The sequence below is a fragment of the Trachurus japonicus genome, chromosome 18, assembly GCF_045865225.1.
Source record: "Trachurus japonicus isolate A0001 chromosome 18, Traja_1.0".
NCBI classification, from domain to species: domain Eukaryota; kingdom Metazoa; phylum Chordata; class Actinopteri; order Carangiformes; family Carangidae; genus Trachurus; species Trachurus japonicus.
This window is the reverse complement of record NC_140924.1, coordinates 7799865-7818225: the sequence shown is the minus strand read 5'-3', so window position 1 is coordinate 7818225 and position 18361 is coordinate 7799865. Positions and strand designations below refer to the sequence as shown.

Here is an 18361-nt window from a genome sequence, read left to right as displayed (position 1 = left end):
GCTGCACATTCACCACGCTATGAGATAATAACACAACGTTACCAGACAGAGTTGTTTTAGAGGGAAATTCATGCAAAACTGCTGATGTGCGTTGCCTTCAGGGACAGTTTTTCATCAAGCAGTCTCTGCATTTACCTCTAAAACAACTCTGTCTGGTAACGTTGTGTTATTATCTCATAGCGTGGTGAATGTGCAGGTCACAACTTGTCCACCAGAGCGTTGTGGAGTTGTTGGATTGTGTATTTGATGAGTTTGATGAGGGAAACCAAGAAATCCCATGAGCCTCCGTAGCGTAGCTCTGAGCAGCTTGCGGCTCTGCTCTGCCGTTCTAAAAACAGCTTGCACCGACAATTAAAGGTAACGAACCTACTGCTATGACTATAGGGATTATGGCAATGGACCAATTTGCTAACAATGTTGAACTATCCCTTTAACAATCGCCGTGACAACAACAACAAGGCGAGCGTCCAGGTGTTTTGGTTTTCCAGACGGGACGCCCTCACCACCACCGCCGCCGCCGCCGCAGCTCGTCTTTGTTCGCACAGACGACACAAAGCGACTGTTCCAACGTGCTGCAGGGGGCAGTGAACGCAGCATTCACACCGACATTCATCGCTGCACCTGCACACACACACACACACACAGACACACACACACACAAAAGTGAACAGCTGATTAAATGTGATGCACGGTAACAAGGCAAACAAACGACTGTGTGTGTGTCATGTTTGGGAAACAAGGTAAACGCATTTGGGTGTGTACATTGTATCTTGATGTGGTTTGATTCATGCTGGTGTGTGTGTGTTGCTGTCAGTGTGTGTGTGTGTGTGTGTGTGTGTGTGGATGAAAGCAACAGTGTGACTTCATAACAAACGCCCAGAAACTTTTCTCTGCGTGTGAACGTGTCCTCAACTCATCCTTTTCTTTTTTCATTTTTTTTTACCCGGCTTTTTTATGCCTACCTTTTTTTTTCTTTTTTTTTTGCCTGGCTCTTGTTCTTTCTTTTTTTTTGCCTCACTTTTTTTTTGCCTGGCTCTTTTTCTTTCTTTTTTTTGCCTAACTTTTTTTTTTTGCCTGACTTTTTTTATTTTACCTAACTTTTTTTTATTTTACCTAACTTTTTTTTATTTTGCCTAACTTTTTTTTTTTGCCTAACTTTTTTTATTTTACCTAACTGTTTTATTTTGCCTAACTTTTTTTTTTTTGCCTGGATTTTTTTTTTTTTTTTTTTGCCTGGCTCTTTTTCTTCTTCTTTTTTGCCTGACTTTTTTTTTTTGCCTGACTTTTTTTTTTTGCCTAACTTTTTTTTTTTTGCCTGTTTTTTATTTGGATGGCCCTAATACTACGAAGGACTATTAGTTACGTTAGTTAAATGGACCAGTATCTGTGCATTTCCCTTTTATTTTTGCGCACATCTGCCGATATGGTTCCAACATCATCTTTCTGGGAAAGTAGCGGTATTTAGGAATCTTTAAGATAAATCGTGACATCCCTGATCACCAGTGATGTGACGTTACCTGTCAAAATAAAAGTCTAGAACATATTGTTAATAATAATAATATAATAATTATAGTTTTATACTCCTAAATAATGTTTTATATCTTGTTTGTTTAAAAGAAAAAAACTAACAAACATGATTGGCCGGTTTTTACAGTGAGTGATCGGAGCCAGGCTAACAGTTTCCCTCTGTTTCCAGTCTTTATGCTAAGCTAAGCTAACCAGACCCTGGAGCCAACCTTGTGTTTATTTTGCTTCATTTTGTGTGTGTGTGTGTGTGTGTGTGTGTGTGTCTGTGTCTGTGTCTGTGTGTCTGTGTGTCTGTGTGTGTCTGTGTGTGTGCGTGGTGCCATATGTTCAGTGTGTAACAGTAGTGGAGCGGTGACCGAGCATCGTCTTGTAACGTGACACTGAGCAGCTACGACTGTACTGTGTGTGTCTGTGTGTGTCTGTGTGTGTGTGTGTGTGTTTTCACGTCTGCTCCTCACCTGGACCGACACATGGTCGTTGGAGCAAGTTGAGAAGACGTGACATTCAACCTGTGTGTGTGTCTTTATGTTGACTGTGTGTGTGTGTGTGTGTGTGTGTGTGTGTGTGTCGACCAGGTTGACATATGGTTAGTGTGTGTTACAGATGTTGTCCAACAACTCTGATCCAAGCCACCTGAACCTGTGTGTGTGTGTTTGTGTGTGTGTCACTTTGACTCGTTAACACGTTGAGCTTGTATTAATATCCTGCTGCAGGAGATCAATCACCAATAGTATTCATTGATTGATTGATTGATTGTTACCAAACATTCCCGTTCTCCTCTTTTATTTCAATGTTAACAGAATGTTTTTGAGTTTGAACATGTTTCACTGCAGAGCTGCAACCATCAATCAATCACCTGGTCAACAGCGATTGATTTTGTTTGATTTAATCTTCAGGGAGATGTTTCATAAGATGCGTTTCCATTACAGATTTTCACAAAATAAAAGCGATATTTCCGAAATTTCGAGAAACAATATCAGTGATGGAGTGACTCATACAGTTTCTTTGTTTCTTTGTTTTTTTTAAACCCATATACTGTATGAATAAAACAAAAAATACAAACAGAACAGGAGAAAATAAAAAAATTATATTTTTCTAAAGTTAATTTTTCTAATGGTAAAAATGCTGAAATCTGATCTGTAAAAATCTTAAGAGTTGGAGGGAAATCATCTTTCTACTTCCAGAGTATGCATTTCTTTGCAAAGTACAGTATGTTATCATAATTAATATCCTGCATTTTTTCATATCTAACTGAAGATGCAATGAATCACTTAACAAATTCAAACTGGGGCTTAAATCAAATTTTATTTTCAAAACAGATTGTGTAAGGGAAAAGGTTTTTCTAATTTATTGAGAAACAATGCCCAGGTCAGCAATGCAATGCCAAAAAACATGTGGTTCATTCGTCCCCTGAAGTCACATAAACCAACACAGCGTGGACACACACAACGCCGGTGATGTGTAAATATGAAATAAGTGTTTCCATTACACTTTTGCGATACACGTTTGTATCGATACGTCTGAAAAACCACCTCATGAGAGCGTAAAAATGTTTTAGCGATATTTGAGAGGTTTTTCGAAATGTAGGTGTTTCCATTACCAGTTTTTAATTGCGATATTGAGGTTTTGGGCATTCGTAGGGATGATGGAAACGCACCTATAGACAAAAGTCTGACTTTGATTAGTGAAGACAACAGTCCTCTGGTTCTGGTTCATATGTAACGACACTGATCAATAGTTTCAGCTTTTTATTGACGGATTATTGATATTTTGTTGATGAAACATAGGATGTTGTTGTTGTTGTTGTTGTTGTTGTTGTTGTTGTTGTTGTTGTTGTTGTTTTAAAGAGCAGCAGCTGTCATCAGTTTGGACCTGAACCTTCATCTCAACTTAAAAAATATTGGTAACACTTTATAATAAGTACACACTACTACTCCTCCGTCGTCCTCCAAATCTAGCACTTTAATTACTACCCAACTTTAGCACTTTAACCTACCACCTACCTCTGTGTCTACTGTAAATCACAATTGTATTATGTTGTATTATGATTGTTTTTTTTTGTTTTGCTTTTGTTTTTTTTCCTTTTTATTTGGAAAAAAAGGGTACATGCCCCATGGTTTTAAATATTTTATTTAATGGTATATTGTGTCTCCTTTAATCTGTTGCTTTTATTTCAGTATAAGGGGACTATCAATGGAAATGAGCCGTGTGGCTAGAATTGAGTATATTATTCACACTTGGAGTGTTGTTGATGTGCATTGTCCCTCTTGATCAAATAAAGGAAATTGTAATTGTAAGCATTAGTTAAGCATTAAATACTGAATTCATCATTTATAACACACGAATACTCATTAGTATAGTTTATAAAAAATGTTTTACTCATCATTGATAAGTAGTCTACTTGCCAACAATGATTACCCGGAAATGTTGAGTACCCCAAAGTTTTATGTTAGAAATATATAGTATGGGTCCCCAGTATTCAGAAACTGCCGGATGCTAACTTATATATATTGGGCAATTAGCATTATTGTCATAATTAGCATAAATTAGCATAATTGCCTATATGGGCAAAACAAAATTGACTTGGCTGATCTGGGCAATATTAGTGTGGTTTTAGGGGTTATTGATGATGCTGAATCCATTTCTGACATTTTCAAAATTCAAAATGGCTGTCTAAACCGGAAGTGACCGGTTTGAAATCCATCAAAATCGGCCCACTGGCGGTTAAAATCTGGTCACTTACGGTTTAGACAGCCATTTTGAATTTTGAAAATGTCAGAAATGGATTCAGCATCATCAATAACCCATAAAACCACTCCAATATTGCCCAGATCAGCCAAGTCAATTTTGTTGAAATATTGCCCATATAGGCAATTATGCTAATTTATGCTAATTATGACAATAATGCTAATTGCCCAATATAAGTTAGCATCCGGCAGTTTCTGAATACTGGGGACCCATACTATATATTTCTAGCATAAAACTTTGGGGTACTCAACATTTCCGGGTTCACAATGGGGCCCTATGGGCTGGCAAGTAGACTAAAGCACTAACTGTATTTATAAACTACATACTAATGAGTATTCATGCGTTATAAATGAAGAATTCAGTATTTATTAACGCTTAACTAATGCTTAATAGTGTGAACTTATTATAAAGTGTTACGGAAATATTTAACAAAATATCACAGATGCAAAATTGATCACTAATCCTTCTGATGGTGTGTCTGCAGGCCGACATCTGGTCTCTGGGCATCACGGCCATCGAGCTGGCCAAAGGAGAACCTCCCAACTCGGACATGCACCCCATGAGAGTCCTGTTCCACATCCCCAAGTCTCCTCCGCCCACGCTGAGCGGAGACTTCTCCAAGAGCTTCAAGGAGTTCACCGAGGCCTGTCTCAACAAGGACCCGACCTTCGTAAGAGACACACACACACACACACACACACACACACACACACACACACACACACACACTCTGATGCCAGGAGATTGAACAGGTTACATAACATCATAATATAAAGAAGAAGGAAACAAATAGAGTGTTTTCAGACTAGTTGTCTTGATGTTTTGTTTGATTTCCTTTTTCGAAACGGCAAAAATCTGGTGTTTGATTAGTGAATTTACAGTTATCGATATGAGCGTTGGTTAAAAATAATATCAAGTTAAAGGAATAGTTCACCAAAAAATGAAATTCAGTCATTCAGTGACTCACCCTCATGCTGATGAATACTCTGGAGTAGTTTTTTATTCCTCAAAGTGCATCTGGAGACCCGGGAGGCCAGTTCATAGTCCAATGAAAACTTTATTATATGAGAGTCAATAGGGCCCGACACAAAAACGTCCATAAAACTACACAACAGTGTTGTTTTCGTTAACGATGACGATGACGAAATATTTTTGTTGACGCCCCTTTTTTTTCGATAACGAGACGGTGACGAGATAAACATGGCTCTCTGATGACGAAAACATGACGAGACGTGTGTGAGTTTTCGTTGACGAGACGAGAACGGACGTAAATGTTGTGGATTGTCATTACTCAAAGCTTCACATGATTTAGCAACGGCTTCATCAAAAACAGAACAACGCTGCTGAGACGAGCCGCGGTGCGCCGCCGCCCGGTGCTTCTGATCAGAGCGGCAGAGAGCAGCAGGTAGTGATCAGTTGCTCCGGTGACCGCGGTGCAGCGGTGCAGCGGCTCCGCGGCGCTGACGGGTGGTCAGACGTTCAAAATGCACGACATTTCTGCTTATTGTGCATATAACCTGTCAATTAAAAATCAACAAGTATCTGCAACGCTGCTGCATCTCATCCTTGTGTGGTCACGCCCACCACCTGGCATGCAGCACATTCTGCTCAACACACCTGCTGTCACTCGACCAGAAGATATAGACGTATTTTAAATATAATCCAGCAGAAAAAAAACTGAATGCACCAGGCTGTTACCACTTTATCTGTGTGTAGGCTAATGCATAATCCTTAGACCATAAACCATTGGGTGGAAACATTATGTGTAAAACCATTCCTTTATTGAATTAATTTGTTAAAAGACTTTTTTTTTTTTTACTAAAACTGACTAAAACTAGACGAAAACCTTGTTGAGTTTTCGTCGACTAAAACTAGACTAAAACTATCACATATAGAAATGACTAAAATTGACTAAAACTAATAAGTATTTTCGTCAAAAAGACTAAGACTAAGACTAAATCTAAAATGCCTGCCAAAAACAACACTGCTACACAACAACCATTTAATATTCCTCCACACTGCTCGTCCGCTGCAATCCAAGTGTCCTGAAGGGAGATAGTCCTAAATGAGGTTGTTTCCAGTAAACTCTGGACTATCTCCCTTCAGGACACTTGGATTGCAGCGGACGAGCAGTAAGGAGGAATATTAAAAGGTTTTTGTGTAGTTTTATGAACGTTTTTGTCGGTCCCTATTGACTCTCGTATAAAGTTTTGGTTGGACTGCGAACCGGCCTCCAGGGTCTCCAGATGAACTTTGAGGAATAAAAAACTACTATGAATTTCATTTTTTGGTGAACTATTCCTTTAATTCTATAACAATGATGTAACTGAAAGGAAACCAAACATTTTGATAATCCAGAACTCCATTCCTCCATCGTGTCCCCAGACTGGTCCGTCACTTTACTGCGTCCCCCACAAACAGTCTATCAATGTTTTATTATTATTATTCATATGCACAGTGATAAAACCAAACATTATATTTCATGATACAAAGGCAAATAATTGTGCAGGAGAGAAAAAGAAGCACAAGGCGCGTAGAGATAAAATCCTTCCCTCCAATATGAAATCACAAATCAATAAGAAAAGAAAGAAGGAACAGTTACAAACGGTCTTTTTACATGTGAGCTGTGAGCTGAACCCTCAGGGCCACCGTAGTTTAGTTTCCCCTCCTCAACCTCTCACATGGGTTTAGTTGAGCAGAACTTTACCCTGTGGCCACGTTTACTTATTGATTATTGATCTGATGGAGTCCTACAGGATCCGATCAATGAAAAGCTCAAACTTTGACTTTTTAAATCACTTGTGTCATTCACTCAAGTTGAATTATTATAACGATGAACTTTGACACATAATGAAACTGTTGAGTGCAGAATCTGAACACATGGAAGTTATTAGTTAAAAATAATCTATTAGTTTGTGTTTTTATTTCTTTGTATTTCTATATATAAAACTGAATCAATAATCAATTGTTATCAAATCAATAACAATTAAACTCTTACCAGAAATAAAAAGGACAAGAATTTAATTAGTTCTTCTGTTTGTCTCTCAGTATTTTTTAAACGTATTTCTGAGTTGTGTTTTGTGTAACTTCCTTCAGGTTCAGTTGTTTTCACTGTGTCTGTGTCTCTGCTGCCTCCTGGTGGCCACTTTCTTTCCTTTTCTTTTTTAAACACCAACACAAACACAACTCATTCTATCCCACAAAAACTGGTTTATAAACTCTTCCTGAGTTAAAATATTCTTGCTGCGTTGTTTAGGAATAAATATGAACATGTTTTCTTTGCATTATTATTATTATTTAAGGTCTGAAAAGACTTGATATTTTTTGTTATTTAGACTAGTTTAGTCATTAGCCAATAAAAGCTCTAAATGACAATATTTATATTTCAATTTTGGGAGAAATGTTGTCGGTAGTTGTCGATAGAATAAAAAATAATAATAAAAAGAAGAATTTTACTCAAACACAAACCTATAAATAGTTAAACCAGAGAAACTGATCATTTTGGGAGTGGTCAGAGCTGTATATAAAACCATGTGAGAAAGACACAGTGGACCACAGACAGTAATTCACCTCTGTCTCTTTGTCTCTTTGTCTCTTTGTCTCTTTGTGTCTCTGTGCAGCGTCCCACGGCCAAGGAGCTGCTCAAACACAAGTTCATCGTCAAACACTGTAAGAAGACGTCCTACCTCAGCGAGCTGATCGACCGGTACAGGAGGTGGAAGGAGGAGGGGCACAGCGACAGCAGCTCCGACGACTCAGACAGGTAACCTGGTCGTAGCGTCTGGTGACAGCACAATACAACACAGCGTTACACAATATGATACAATATGATGATGTCATGTAAGAAAAATATGAAATGGAATGAAATCAGATTATAAAAACCTGATATTTGAACATATTTCTTCAATATTCATAGTAAATGTACCTGTTGATCTTACTTATGTTTGCTCCCAGATTTAGTAATTAATTACATTTTAATCAGTTCTTTTATTATTATTATGCATTAAAATGCATTCTAATCTTTACAGGTGAACTTAATGTGACCTTCTCTAAACTTTTCAATGCACACGTCCAACTGTTCAATGTTTCAGTCATTTTTGATCGTATTTATCAATACAATTTTCGATTCTTATAGAGTAAAAATGAGAGGAGAAAAAATAAATAAAACGACTCAACAAAATCACTCAGTCTATATATTAATCTGTATTATTTGTGTATAAGAGACACAATAAACTTACAGAAAGTTTTTTTTTAAATAATGCAATAAATAGAAACAGATGGATAAATAAAAATGAAGAAGATAAGTTTAAGAATGGACAGATTAAGAAGAACAATAATATAAACGTCATGTAATGATGCAGCTGCTGTGTATTAACTTTGTAAATAACATGTGTTTCTTTGTGTGTGTGTAGTGAGTCCAGTAACAAGGAGAACAGTGAGTCTCCTGAATGGTCCTTCACCACCGTCCGGAAGAAGAAGACGGAGGGCAGGAAGGTTCTCAACGGCACGGTGAGAGAGAGAGAGAGTCAGAAAACATTTTGTTTAAAATCTTTTCATTTTTTTTATTTTAGGGTCAGGATGTGAATTAGATCTGTTTTAGTAACGTTAGAACCAAAATTTATAAAGTCAAATTCACATTTTAATGTAATTTACAGAAACTTTCTGCCTTTTTAAAGAAATCATGGTCGATATGTCTCTATGACTAGACGCAGGTGAATATTGATGCAGTCATTGATTTTACCTTTTAGTTAGTGAAGTTTATTGTCAATCACACTATGTAACTGTCAATTACACAGGGGATCGAAATGACGTTTCCCCAACTCCAATGTGCAATTAACAGTTAACATACATTTACCACACACATATAACATAAAAAATGAACACAGACATCAACGATATTTAAAAATAAGCTCAGATATGCAGACAGACAGACAATGGCCTATGATATTGTGATGTAAGTATGTATGTATGTATTGTGATCTAAGTAGAAATCAGTTTTTACTTTAAATTAAAAAGCTTTTTTTTGTTAATTATTGTCAAAAAAAACCAAAATCGAATCAGTCGTGATTCAAACAAAAAAAGCAAAAAGGGAAAAACATCAGATATTTAAAGACAAACATCGGTCAGTGCAGAACAAAAACAAAAATGGAGGATAGTCTTGGTTACATTGTTTACTGTTTCCTCCTCTTTTTTTGAGCAGGTTCAGGATCAGCAGAGTAAATCAGCCAGTCTGACCACGGTCATCTCCCCGGTCTTCACTGAGGTCAGTGTCTCCGTAGAAACCTAAAGCCACTTGTTAAATATAAAAAACCATTCACATCAGAGATACCAGATTAGATTCATCCGGCCTTTTCTCCCCGTGCAGCTGAAGCAGCAGCACAAAGAGCACTCGGAGCAGCGCCACGCCATCGAGGAGCTGGAACGCAACATCCGATTGGCCGAAGACGTTTGTCCAGGCATCACGGACAGGATGGTGACGCACATCATCGCCAGGTACCAGAAGTACGTCAACATGTTTATTTATAACTCATCATCATACATGTAAAACTTGAGGAAGGAGTGAACTTCAGGTTATGTTTTGAAAAATTACGTAATTAAAGGAGAATTCCGGCCATTTTTGACCCCTAAATCGTTGTCCTGATGGTCACCCAGTGTTGGTTGGAGCAAAACATGCGACTAAAATTGATGCAGACCAAAATAACCAAATAATATCGAAATAATCGATTTTCATGAATAGACAACAGGAGAAGTTACACAATGTCCCTTTAAAGGAGAATTCCTTCCATTTTTGACCCCTAAATCGTTGTCGCAACTAAAATTGATGCAGGCAAACCGGAGTTACACCATGGCTAGACAGCGCTAGCGATAGCGACAACGCTAAACTATGGGGGCAATTCTTTCAACCACAACAAACACTCAGAAAACAATCAAATATCTCTGGTACACGACTGGAATCCTTAGAGACACCACTGAACTCATATAGTGGACAGTATAAACAGTATAAACTTTGTGTTTTTGCATGTAGTCCCTCACCTCAGATAGCCGAACTCTGAAACATCCTGGAAAGACATTACTATCCCATCACTGAGCGCCTGCTCTGCCCGCCACAGAAACAAACACTTTTTCCTTGTTGTGATGATTTCTTTACATAAATAAACGGTCGGAAATATTTTGGACATTACCACTGCACTGCAACGATTTAGGGGTCAAAAATGGCCGGAATTCTCCTTTAAATGGTGATCAAATTTCAGTATCAAAACGTTTTTTATATTTTTCATGTGTATGTAGCAATATATTTCGTGAATATGTGGACACCACATCTCAATTTCATTGTATTTTATCATAAATACACCATAAAGCCACTCTATTCTATATAGTAAAAGTAATGTTTTCAGCTCTAAGGGAGAGGTTGCGTTCAGGGTGCCTGGGAAATAATGAAACTCCCAGAGGTAATCCGAGCTCGTTGTTCATTACAAGATGCCTCTTCCTCCAGATCGTTTGTTTACCAAATATTCTCTCTCTCTCTCTCTCTCTCTCTCTCTCTGCCAGGTTCACGACCAACTGACAGATGGACAGATCGACGGAGGAGGAAAACGAAGAGAGAGAGAGAGACTGTGTCTCCGTAGGGTGACGCTGCTGGGTGATTTGGGAACGGAGGAGATTTGCTGTGCGATGTCTCCTCACTGTACACACACACATACACTCATACAGTACACACATGCATGCACGCACACACACACACACACACACTACTAATGTAATATATACACTATATATTTGATATATATATAAACATCTATGTACACACTGCTGCTGGTTGAAGACCTTTTTTTCTGCCCTGATTGGATTCGACAGACGACTGCACCTTTGAATCTAAAGTACGACCTGAGTTGTCAGTTGGATCTGTGGATGTCGTGGCCCGTTTGTAGGGTCATGAAGAACTTCTTCTCTTTCTTTCTGTCTCTGTTTCGTTCTTCCTTTTGCTTTTTTTTTGTAAGAAGTTGATTTGAATTTGTTTAAAATAAAGTTGACCTTTTTTTTCCACGAGTAATCCTCCGTACGTGCCTTAAGTCTTCACCCAATCAGTCGTTTTCTAAAAGAAGACTTTTTTTTATATATAATGAAGATGTTTTTTTGTTGAAACCATACATGAATAATATATGATAGAGGCTTCTGGTCCATCAGCAGTGGTATGGTTGGAGTCATGGCTTGCCTTGACCTTGTATATTTCTATAGGATACGTTTGTTGAGTAGCACTTGAGACAGATTATATGCCAATATTTCATTTGTTTTGTTGTCTTCAGTAAAGCTCTTCGATTACAGTTCCCTGATCTTGGATTTCAGTTTTCAGGGTTAAATTAGGTCGTTTTCTCTCTGATTTTTTACACCGTTGATAATAATAAATGTGATTAAATTTCTAATGCTACGAACAGAAAAAATACTTAAATCATATTCCTATTCCTCAGCTTTACTGAAGGATTTTTACGTTTACTATTTTGAACGTTAAAGGCAAAAATTGTACACACTTTGCAGAAACACGTTTATTTCCATATTTCCAAATTAGCTAGCTAATTATATTTAACAGTCAAATCGAGCAGCTTCAATAATAGCTAGCTAGCTGCTGAAGCAACAGGAACTAGCTTCAACAAAAGTTTTCTGGCTAATAAGCTAACTCTTGTTGAAGCTGTCCCTAAGGTTACTGGCTTAATGATAAATCCTATCATTAATGAAACTAGCAAATAAAAAGTTTCCGTTTAAAATGTAAACAAAGCAATCTGAATAAGATCAGTGTTTCTTGATGGGAAATGCAACAATTAGCATTGGACAAACAAACCCCAACTCTAGCAACAACTTCAACAACAGTTGGCAAACCAGCTCACTATCTGTTGTCGAAGCTGTTCCCATAGTAACAAGCTCAATTCAACTGCCAACTGGTCAAATGAATGTGAGATCGGAAACACGATCATCAGTATCGTTGCACAATCATTAGCATCAAAATTGGCACTCTATTGGGAAATGGGAGGAATGGCGTATCCTCGTCAACTGTGTTGGAAGATTTAATCATTTTGTGGGAGTTTTTTTTTGTAAAATTAAGTTTTCCAGAGCGATCTGCTGGCAAGACACAAAAATAGTCTTCCACTGGCTTTTTGGAAAGTCTGTGTCCTTTTTCAATAGGATGCATCAAGTTTGGGAAAACGTTGAGAGCTGTCAACTTGTGTCTGAATGTTGATGTGTTGTTAACATAATTCTTGATGTGTTCTTTTTTTTTTTTCTTTGTTTCTTTTTGCTTTCGTTCTGTTACAGAACATTGAGAAAGTAGCACGGATCCTTTTCAAGAAGCGTGAAGGGAGCTGTAATCAGAGTTATTGCTGATAGTTTGTACCAAAGACACTATAAACCTGGTCATTGTATATTTTTTTTGTCTTTTTATATATCATAAGGGATACAGTAATGCTTGTTGAGGGGGGAAATGTAAAATGAAAGATGTAAGATTTTACTTTTTTTGTAGCGGGACTTAGAGTTTTATGAATAAATATTTAAGTTTGATTGAGAAACTTAAGCTTCAGCAGTTTCTTTTTTCAGGTCAGTGCTACAGTTTTTCATACATCGTCGTTAGACAGAGTTACTTTCACTTGGTAAAAGTATAAAATGATCAATTATGCTGAAAATACCAGATGAATTTATTTTGTAAATGTAAATCCTGTACTTTGATCATATCCTTTATTCACAAATTCAGCTCTTATATAAACAAAAAAAAGTATTTTTTTAAGTTCACATTTTTCTACAGAATTCACAACAACCATTCAAGTCCATACAATGTAACAAGCGCGTTATCCAACTACATCACCCAGGGAGTTTTCCAACCCTATGAAACTCTCACACCGAGAAAACACTCAAATTTCATATTTAAGACATAAAAGTGGTCAATAGATTTTTATCCACTCCCACTACCAATCCAAATAGTAATACAAGTGAATAGTTGTTCAGCTTTGGCCATTGGTTCAGATCAATAACTCAATGCTGAAAAAAAGTCAGACTATCACTAGTTTTAAACAAGTTTTTTTTTTTTAAATTGACCCAGACTGGCTGCTGTTTTTATTTGGAGGTAAAACAAACACCTTTATAAGATGCTAATAATCCTTCCATTACAAAGAAAACTGTGCACACAGCTCGGTGGTAGGTGATAGTCGCTTAGACTGGACAGGTGAGGTAATAGTTTTACCAACTGTCTTAATTTACTCTTCCAAAGTACTGCATACAACCTGTCTGATCATGTGACCACTCATTTGCATTGCTGTTACTTTGCTAAACCTGTAGCCAAACCTTCATTTAAAAAAGTATTTTTGATGCAGCAACCTACATTGCTACAGCTGAGGTTAGAAACGCTACATAGACAATTTCTTTTCCAGGTAGAAATACTCAACATTTTGTAGATTTTGCACCCATAATGTAGCTACAGGTATCAGTTCCCAGAAGCTGAGGTTTTCACTAAAACAAGGCAAAAACAATACATTTTTATCTGCCAGTAAACCTCAACAACAACAATAACACACTTCTCTTACACACAACTCACAATTATCGCATTTTTATCTACAATCTGTGGTGGATGTGCTTTTAAAAACCATCCTGCCGGTTTTTGGGTGTGTTTTTATCTACAGTGTGACCTCTTTAATCTTTCCCTTTTCCGAATCTTTAGTCTCGCATCGTGTCTTTTCTTTACTCTCCTCTGCACCCTTTGATTGCCTTGCTGCCCCACTGTCCTCCCCTTCCTCCTCCTCCCCCTCTTCCTCCTCCTCATCCAATTGGAGGCTCCCAGAGGAAAACCTCATCCTGGCCAGTCCAGCGGACCGCATCACCTTCCCCATCGGGGGCGGTGGGCAGTAGTATGGGTAGAAAACCTCCGGGTCGGAGTCGCTATAGCTCCCGGTAGTGCCACCGATCATGCACAGAGAGGAGGGGCGCTCGGGCAGGGGGGAGGAGTTCAGCGGGAGGTAGGTCGGTCTGGAGGGGCGTGTCAGGTGAGGGTAGTAGCCAAGAGGACGAAACTCGGAAGCAGGGTTAAAGGCGGGATTTGAACTCCTTGACATGTGGAACTTGACGTCCGGTTGGCTGGCTACACGGCGAGGAAGCCCCGGGAGGAAATTGGAGTCGTCGCTGTAATGCCCCGCCTCCGTATGTCCAACACCGTAGAACCTCGCTCCGTTGCTTCCCGATTGGTAAACCCGGGCCAATCCCAGCCCGCCTGATCCGCCCGACGACGCTCGGAGGTTCCTCCTGATCGGTGAATGTGACGGCGAGTCGTGGCCTAGCGGGTAGAACGACGGCCGCGATATGCTGTCCATCGTCACGTAATCCCGCCTCCTGGCGTGTGGGAAACGCTCCAGCGAAGAAACGGCAACGTAGTCCGTCAAGTAAGGGTGTCGGTTGAGCGGCGAGGAGGAACCGGCCAATGGGAATGTCGGGAGGATGGGGTGATACTGGTAGGCGGGGCTGTTGGGGTAAAGAAGGACCAACTGCTGAGCGGCGTCCGGGTGCGGCTGGGGATTGGGCCGGCGTCGCGACCGGTTGCCGTAGACGCCGGCCAACCTTTGGGCTTGGCGCTGCGCCCCGATCCGTCCGCCCCTCGCGTCCTCCGCCACCGACGTCGAAGCCGATCTTATTTTCGGCGTGACGACCGGTTGGAAGAGAGAAGGGGAGAGGGGAGTGACTTGAGAGAGGGGGCGGGACCCTCGGGTGACCTCGAGAGACGATTGGCTGCGTTTGGCCCCACCTCCTGCTGCGATTTCGATGTCGTCTACGCCTCCGTGGTGTGGGTCCATCTCGTCCTGACTGTGGACCGCCAAGGCACGGCTCGACCGGGGGAAGGGATGCGAGTGCTCGTAAAGCTGAGGAGGTAAGACACACAAACATTAGACCAACTGTTATTCCAATTGAGTAATCAATCAATTGACCAATCAGTACATCTAGGCAAGGCAAGGCAATTTTATTTGTATAGCCTGTTTTTTACGAACAGTTTGTCTCAAAGGGCTTTACATGGCATCGTAACAGCATCCTCTGCCCTTAGACCCTCACATCCACTGAGGAAAAACTCCATGGAAAGCCCTTTTAACAGGGAAAAACCGGAGAAACCTCAGGGTGAGCAACAGAGGAGGGATCCCTCACCCAGGACGGGCAGACGACGTGCAATAGATGTTGTTACAGACAACATATATACACAACATATGTATCTGCAGGTGAGGCCTGTGCAACCTCCGTAGCTTTTAGTACCTGTTTGGAGACGTCGGTGAGGAGATCGGGAGAAGATCGACACTGTCTGGGGTCGAAGTCCGACTGACAATAAGTCCTGAGGAAAAGAAAAGATCATCGAAACAGATGATTTAAAAAAAGATCAGAAACCTTCCTGTCTTTTCAAATGTGTCATTGATTTTGATTTTGATCATTTGAGGAGCACAAGAAGGATGTTTCTGATGTTCACTACATGAATGTTTTTGGAATGCACCCTTGCATGCAAAAGTGTCCAATTTGAGATAATGGCTGAGTGGTCAAATTGTACATATATTCCTCTAAAAGCATCCTGCAGAATCGATACCAAGGAGTTTTAAAGCTCCATTGGGGTTTCGTTGGGGATCATTTTAGAGTTTTAGCACCAGAATCAGTGTTTATACTTTGATTAAATGATCTCATACGTTTGATTTGTGTTGATGAATTAACTCTCACCTCTCAAAATGTGAAGGCTTCTTTTCCCCTGATCCCATACACTCCAGCAGCTGTTTCTGTGTCCGTCCACTGCCGCACAAAACGACACGTTAAAATACGAAAAAATCAAAGTCAAGTCAAAGAGTGTTTTTGTTTTTCTGTGTTTTTTACCTGTATCTGAAGCTGGAGCCTTTACAGGACAGCAGCGTTTTGTGCATCGCCTTCGGTTCCTCAGCCAGTCTGAAGAAGGCGTGATACTCGACGCACGTCTTCCAGAATGATTTACATACGTCACGGCTGGCCATGCAGAACTCCAGTGTGTCCTTACACGACGGCTGGACGGACAGCACACAACATTTACATCAATACGTACACAGTATTAAGCATTGGACAACCTGACAAAATGAGACATGGTCAAGTCCTTACCCCAACTTTATCATGTAGTTTGATGAGGAAATGCTTGCGTTTGAAGCTCAGCTTGCGGATTTTCGCCCAGCTGAAGGTGTTGATCTTGGTGTTTCCCTAAGACATGCAGAGGAAGAAGCAGGTTTAAGGTTTGTAAGTAGGAAATGTAACACACTAACGTTTAAAACGTCCCCATCGTCCTACAGCGTAGTTACGACCGCCCCATTGAATCCAATCAATCAAGCCACAATAAGCTTTAAATCTTCCATTCAGGTCAACAGACTGTTGTTAAACCGACTGATCTCCCACTTCATTGACCTCTATCTACTTCCTGTTTCATCACACAGACATGTCAAGTATTGGACCTGTACAAATTAGCTCAACTGCTGGCAAAAGACGGAAAGTCAGGGAATCACCAAAGTCATTAGGATTCATCCTCTAGGGACCGTGAGTGTCTGAACTAATTCTTTACAGCAAGACAACCAATATATTTCACTGTGGATCAAAGTGAAAGACCAATTAACATCCCTTGATCCCTTTGAGTAGCAGCATGCTAACAAGAACTGTTAGCTTTGAATGAATGAATGTTGTTATTTCGATCACAGCATCAAAATTTCAACAAAACAAATTCAAGGTAGTAACAAGTACTATATAGCTGGTCGAAAAGGGTTGCGGCTGAAGCAAAGCTTATAGCTGCCGCACCCTTGTTTCTCATTTCATTATAAAAACCATAAGCAGTCTGATCGGAATGGCGCATATGCATACACACATACATATACCTACACAGTACGTTCCCCACCGGCCATCCTATATCCACAAACCTTCACAACTCAAAAACAAAACAGGTCGAAATTTCCTAGGTTACATTACACAACCCATATCAATCCTCAACTACAAACATACGCTAAAAAACAGTCAGAAACAAACAAACAAGAAAACTTCATGTTTCTTGCAAAATTAAGTTAATTATTTCCCTTTGTTGCTCTCAACATTTTCAATTGTGTACCTTTCAAAAATATTATTTTTTAACATTGTTTTTAAATGGGCAACATTTTTTTTACTATCTTTAATATCTTTATGTCGAAGTCTCACGCACCTGAAAGACCAGCACTCCGGAGTGAGTGACGGCCAGGTTGATCCTCATCCCCTCTCCGTCGTGGGCGGGGTGAGGCCTGATCCCGTACATGTCGAGCTTCCTCGCCACCTCCAGCAGGTGGATGTCCGAGTCCGCCGGAGATACGCCCCTGCAGAGAAGCAAAAGGGGTGGGTTTATATACGCCTGTTAGAGACCTCAGACCTCTGTCCTGCCTCCTGTGTTTACCTGTGTTTCTTGTGGAACTTGATGATCTTGTGGTCCAGATATTCCTGGTTGGGGACGTACTGCTTCATCTCTAAATGGTGACAGTCCAGCTCGTCGTCGTAGTCCCCTAGCTCTGCTGTAACATACACACACACACACACAGACACACACAATACAATACACTGCATTGCAATACAATAATTCCTATTCACCACCTGATTTATGAACATAAACTTTAGATATGACGTTTAGTTTTTAAATTTCTGGGGTGTGAGGGGATGTTCTTGCTTTCTACGTTATTTCTACCTGAACGTAATTCAAAATACCCAAGTTTTTATATCATAATAGTTAGAAAAACCTCAGCTCTATCTGTAATAAATGTAATTTTGGAAACCTTTGCAATCTGCAAAAAGATCATTTGGGCCAAACATTGAGAAACTGAAGCAGAGTTGTATGAAATTATGAATGTACCAATCCTGACTGATGTGGATTAATTATGTTGATGCTTGAAATCAGTTTTCACAGTCTTAGCTTCATACAAGTAGCACAACATGTGAGGAAAGAGGTTTGTAATGAATGCAGAAGATGAAAAGTGTATCACTCTACATTAACACGGTTTTAGAGGCCAGCTGTAAAGGGATAGTTCAACATTTTGGCAAATTGGCCCATTGCCATAATCCCAAA

The 18361-nt window shown here is 39.7% G+C and overlaps 2 protein-coding genes across 3 annotated transcripts in view; one reads left to right on the top strand and one right to left on the bottom strand.

The window, feature by feature from the left end:
* LOC146968591 (serine/threonine-protein kinase 26-like) overlaps positions 1-11320 on the top strand; it is a 39819-nt gene extending 28499 nt beyond the window's left edge. The window contains exons 7-12 of one of the 2 annotated variants that reach the window (XM_085758894.1): positions 4760-4945; positions 7896-8038; positions 8688-8784; positions 9476-9538; positions 9641-9777; positions 10825-11320. In XM_085758894.1, the coding sequence (XP_085615020.1) occupies positions 4760-4945; positions 7896-8038; positions 8688-8784; positions 9476-9538; positions 9641-9777; positions 10825-10840 (642 nt within the window). In that variant the 3' untranslated portion in view covers positions 10841-11320. The remainder of the gene's footprint in view (positions 1-4759; positions 4946-7895; positions 8039-8687; positions 8785-9475; positions 9539-9640; positions 9778-10824) is intronic. The other variant, XM_085758895.1, reaches the window with a different exon arrangement.
* A 2606-nt stretch (positions 11321-13926) lies between these two features.
* Positions 13927-18361, bottom strand: part of LOC146968590 (FERM domain-containing protein 7) — a 14261-nt gene continuing 9826 nt past the window's right edge. The window contains exons 6-12 of the mRNA XM_085759012.1: positions 17699-17813; positions 17474-17621; positions 16399-16494; positions 16144-16307; positions 15994-16062; positions 15544-15619; positions 13927-15161 (exon numbers count right to left, since the gene is read on the bottom strand). Of these exons, the coding sequence (XP_085615138.1) occupies positions 13929-15161; positions 15544-15619; positions 15994-16062; positions 16144-16307; positions 16399-16494; positions 17474-17621; positions 17699-17813 (1901 nt within the window). The 3' untranslated portion in view covers positions 13927-13928. The remainder of the gene's footprint in view (positions 15162-15543; positions 15620-15993; positions 16063-16143; positions 16308-16398; positions 16495-17473; positions 17622-17698; positions 17814-18361) is intronic.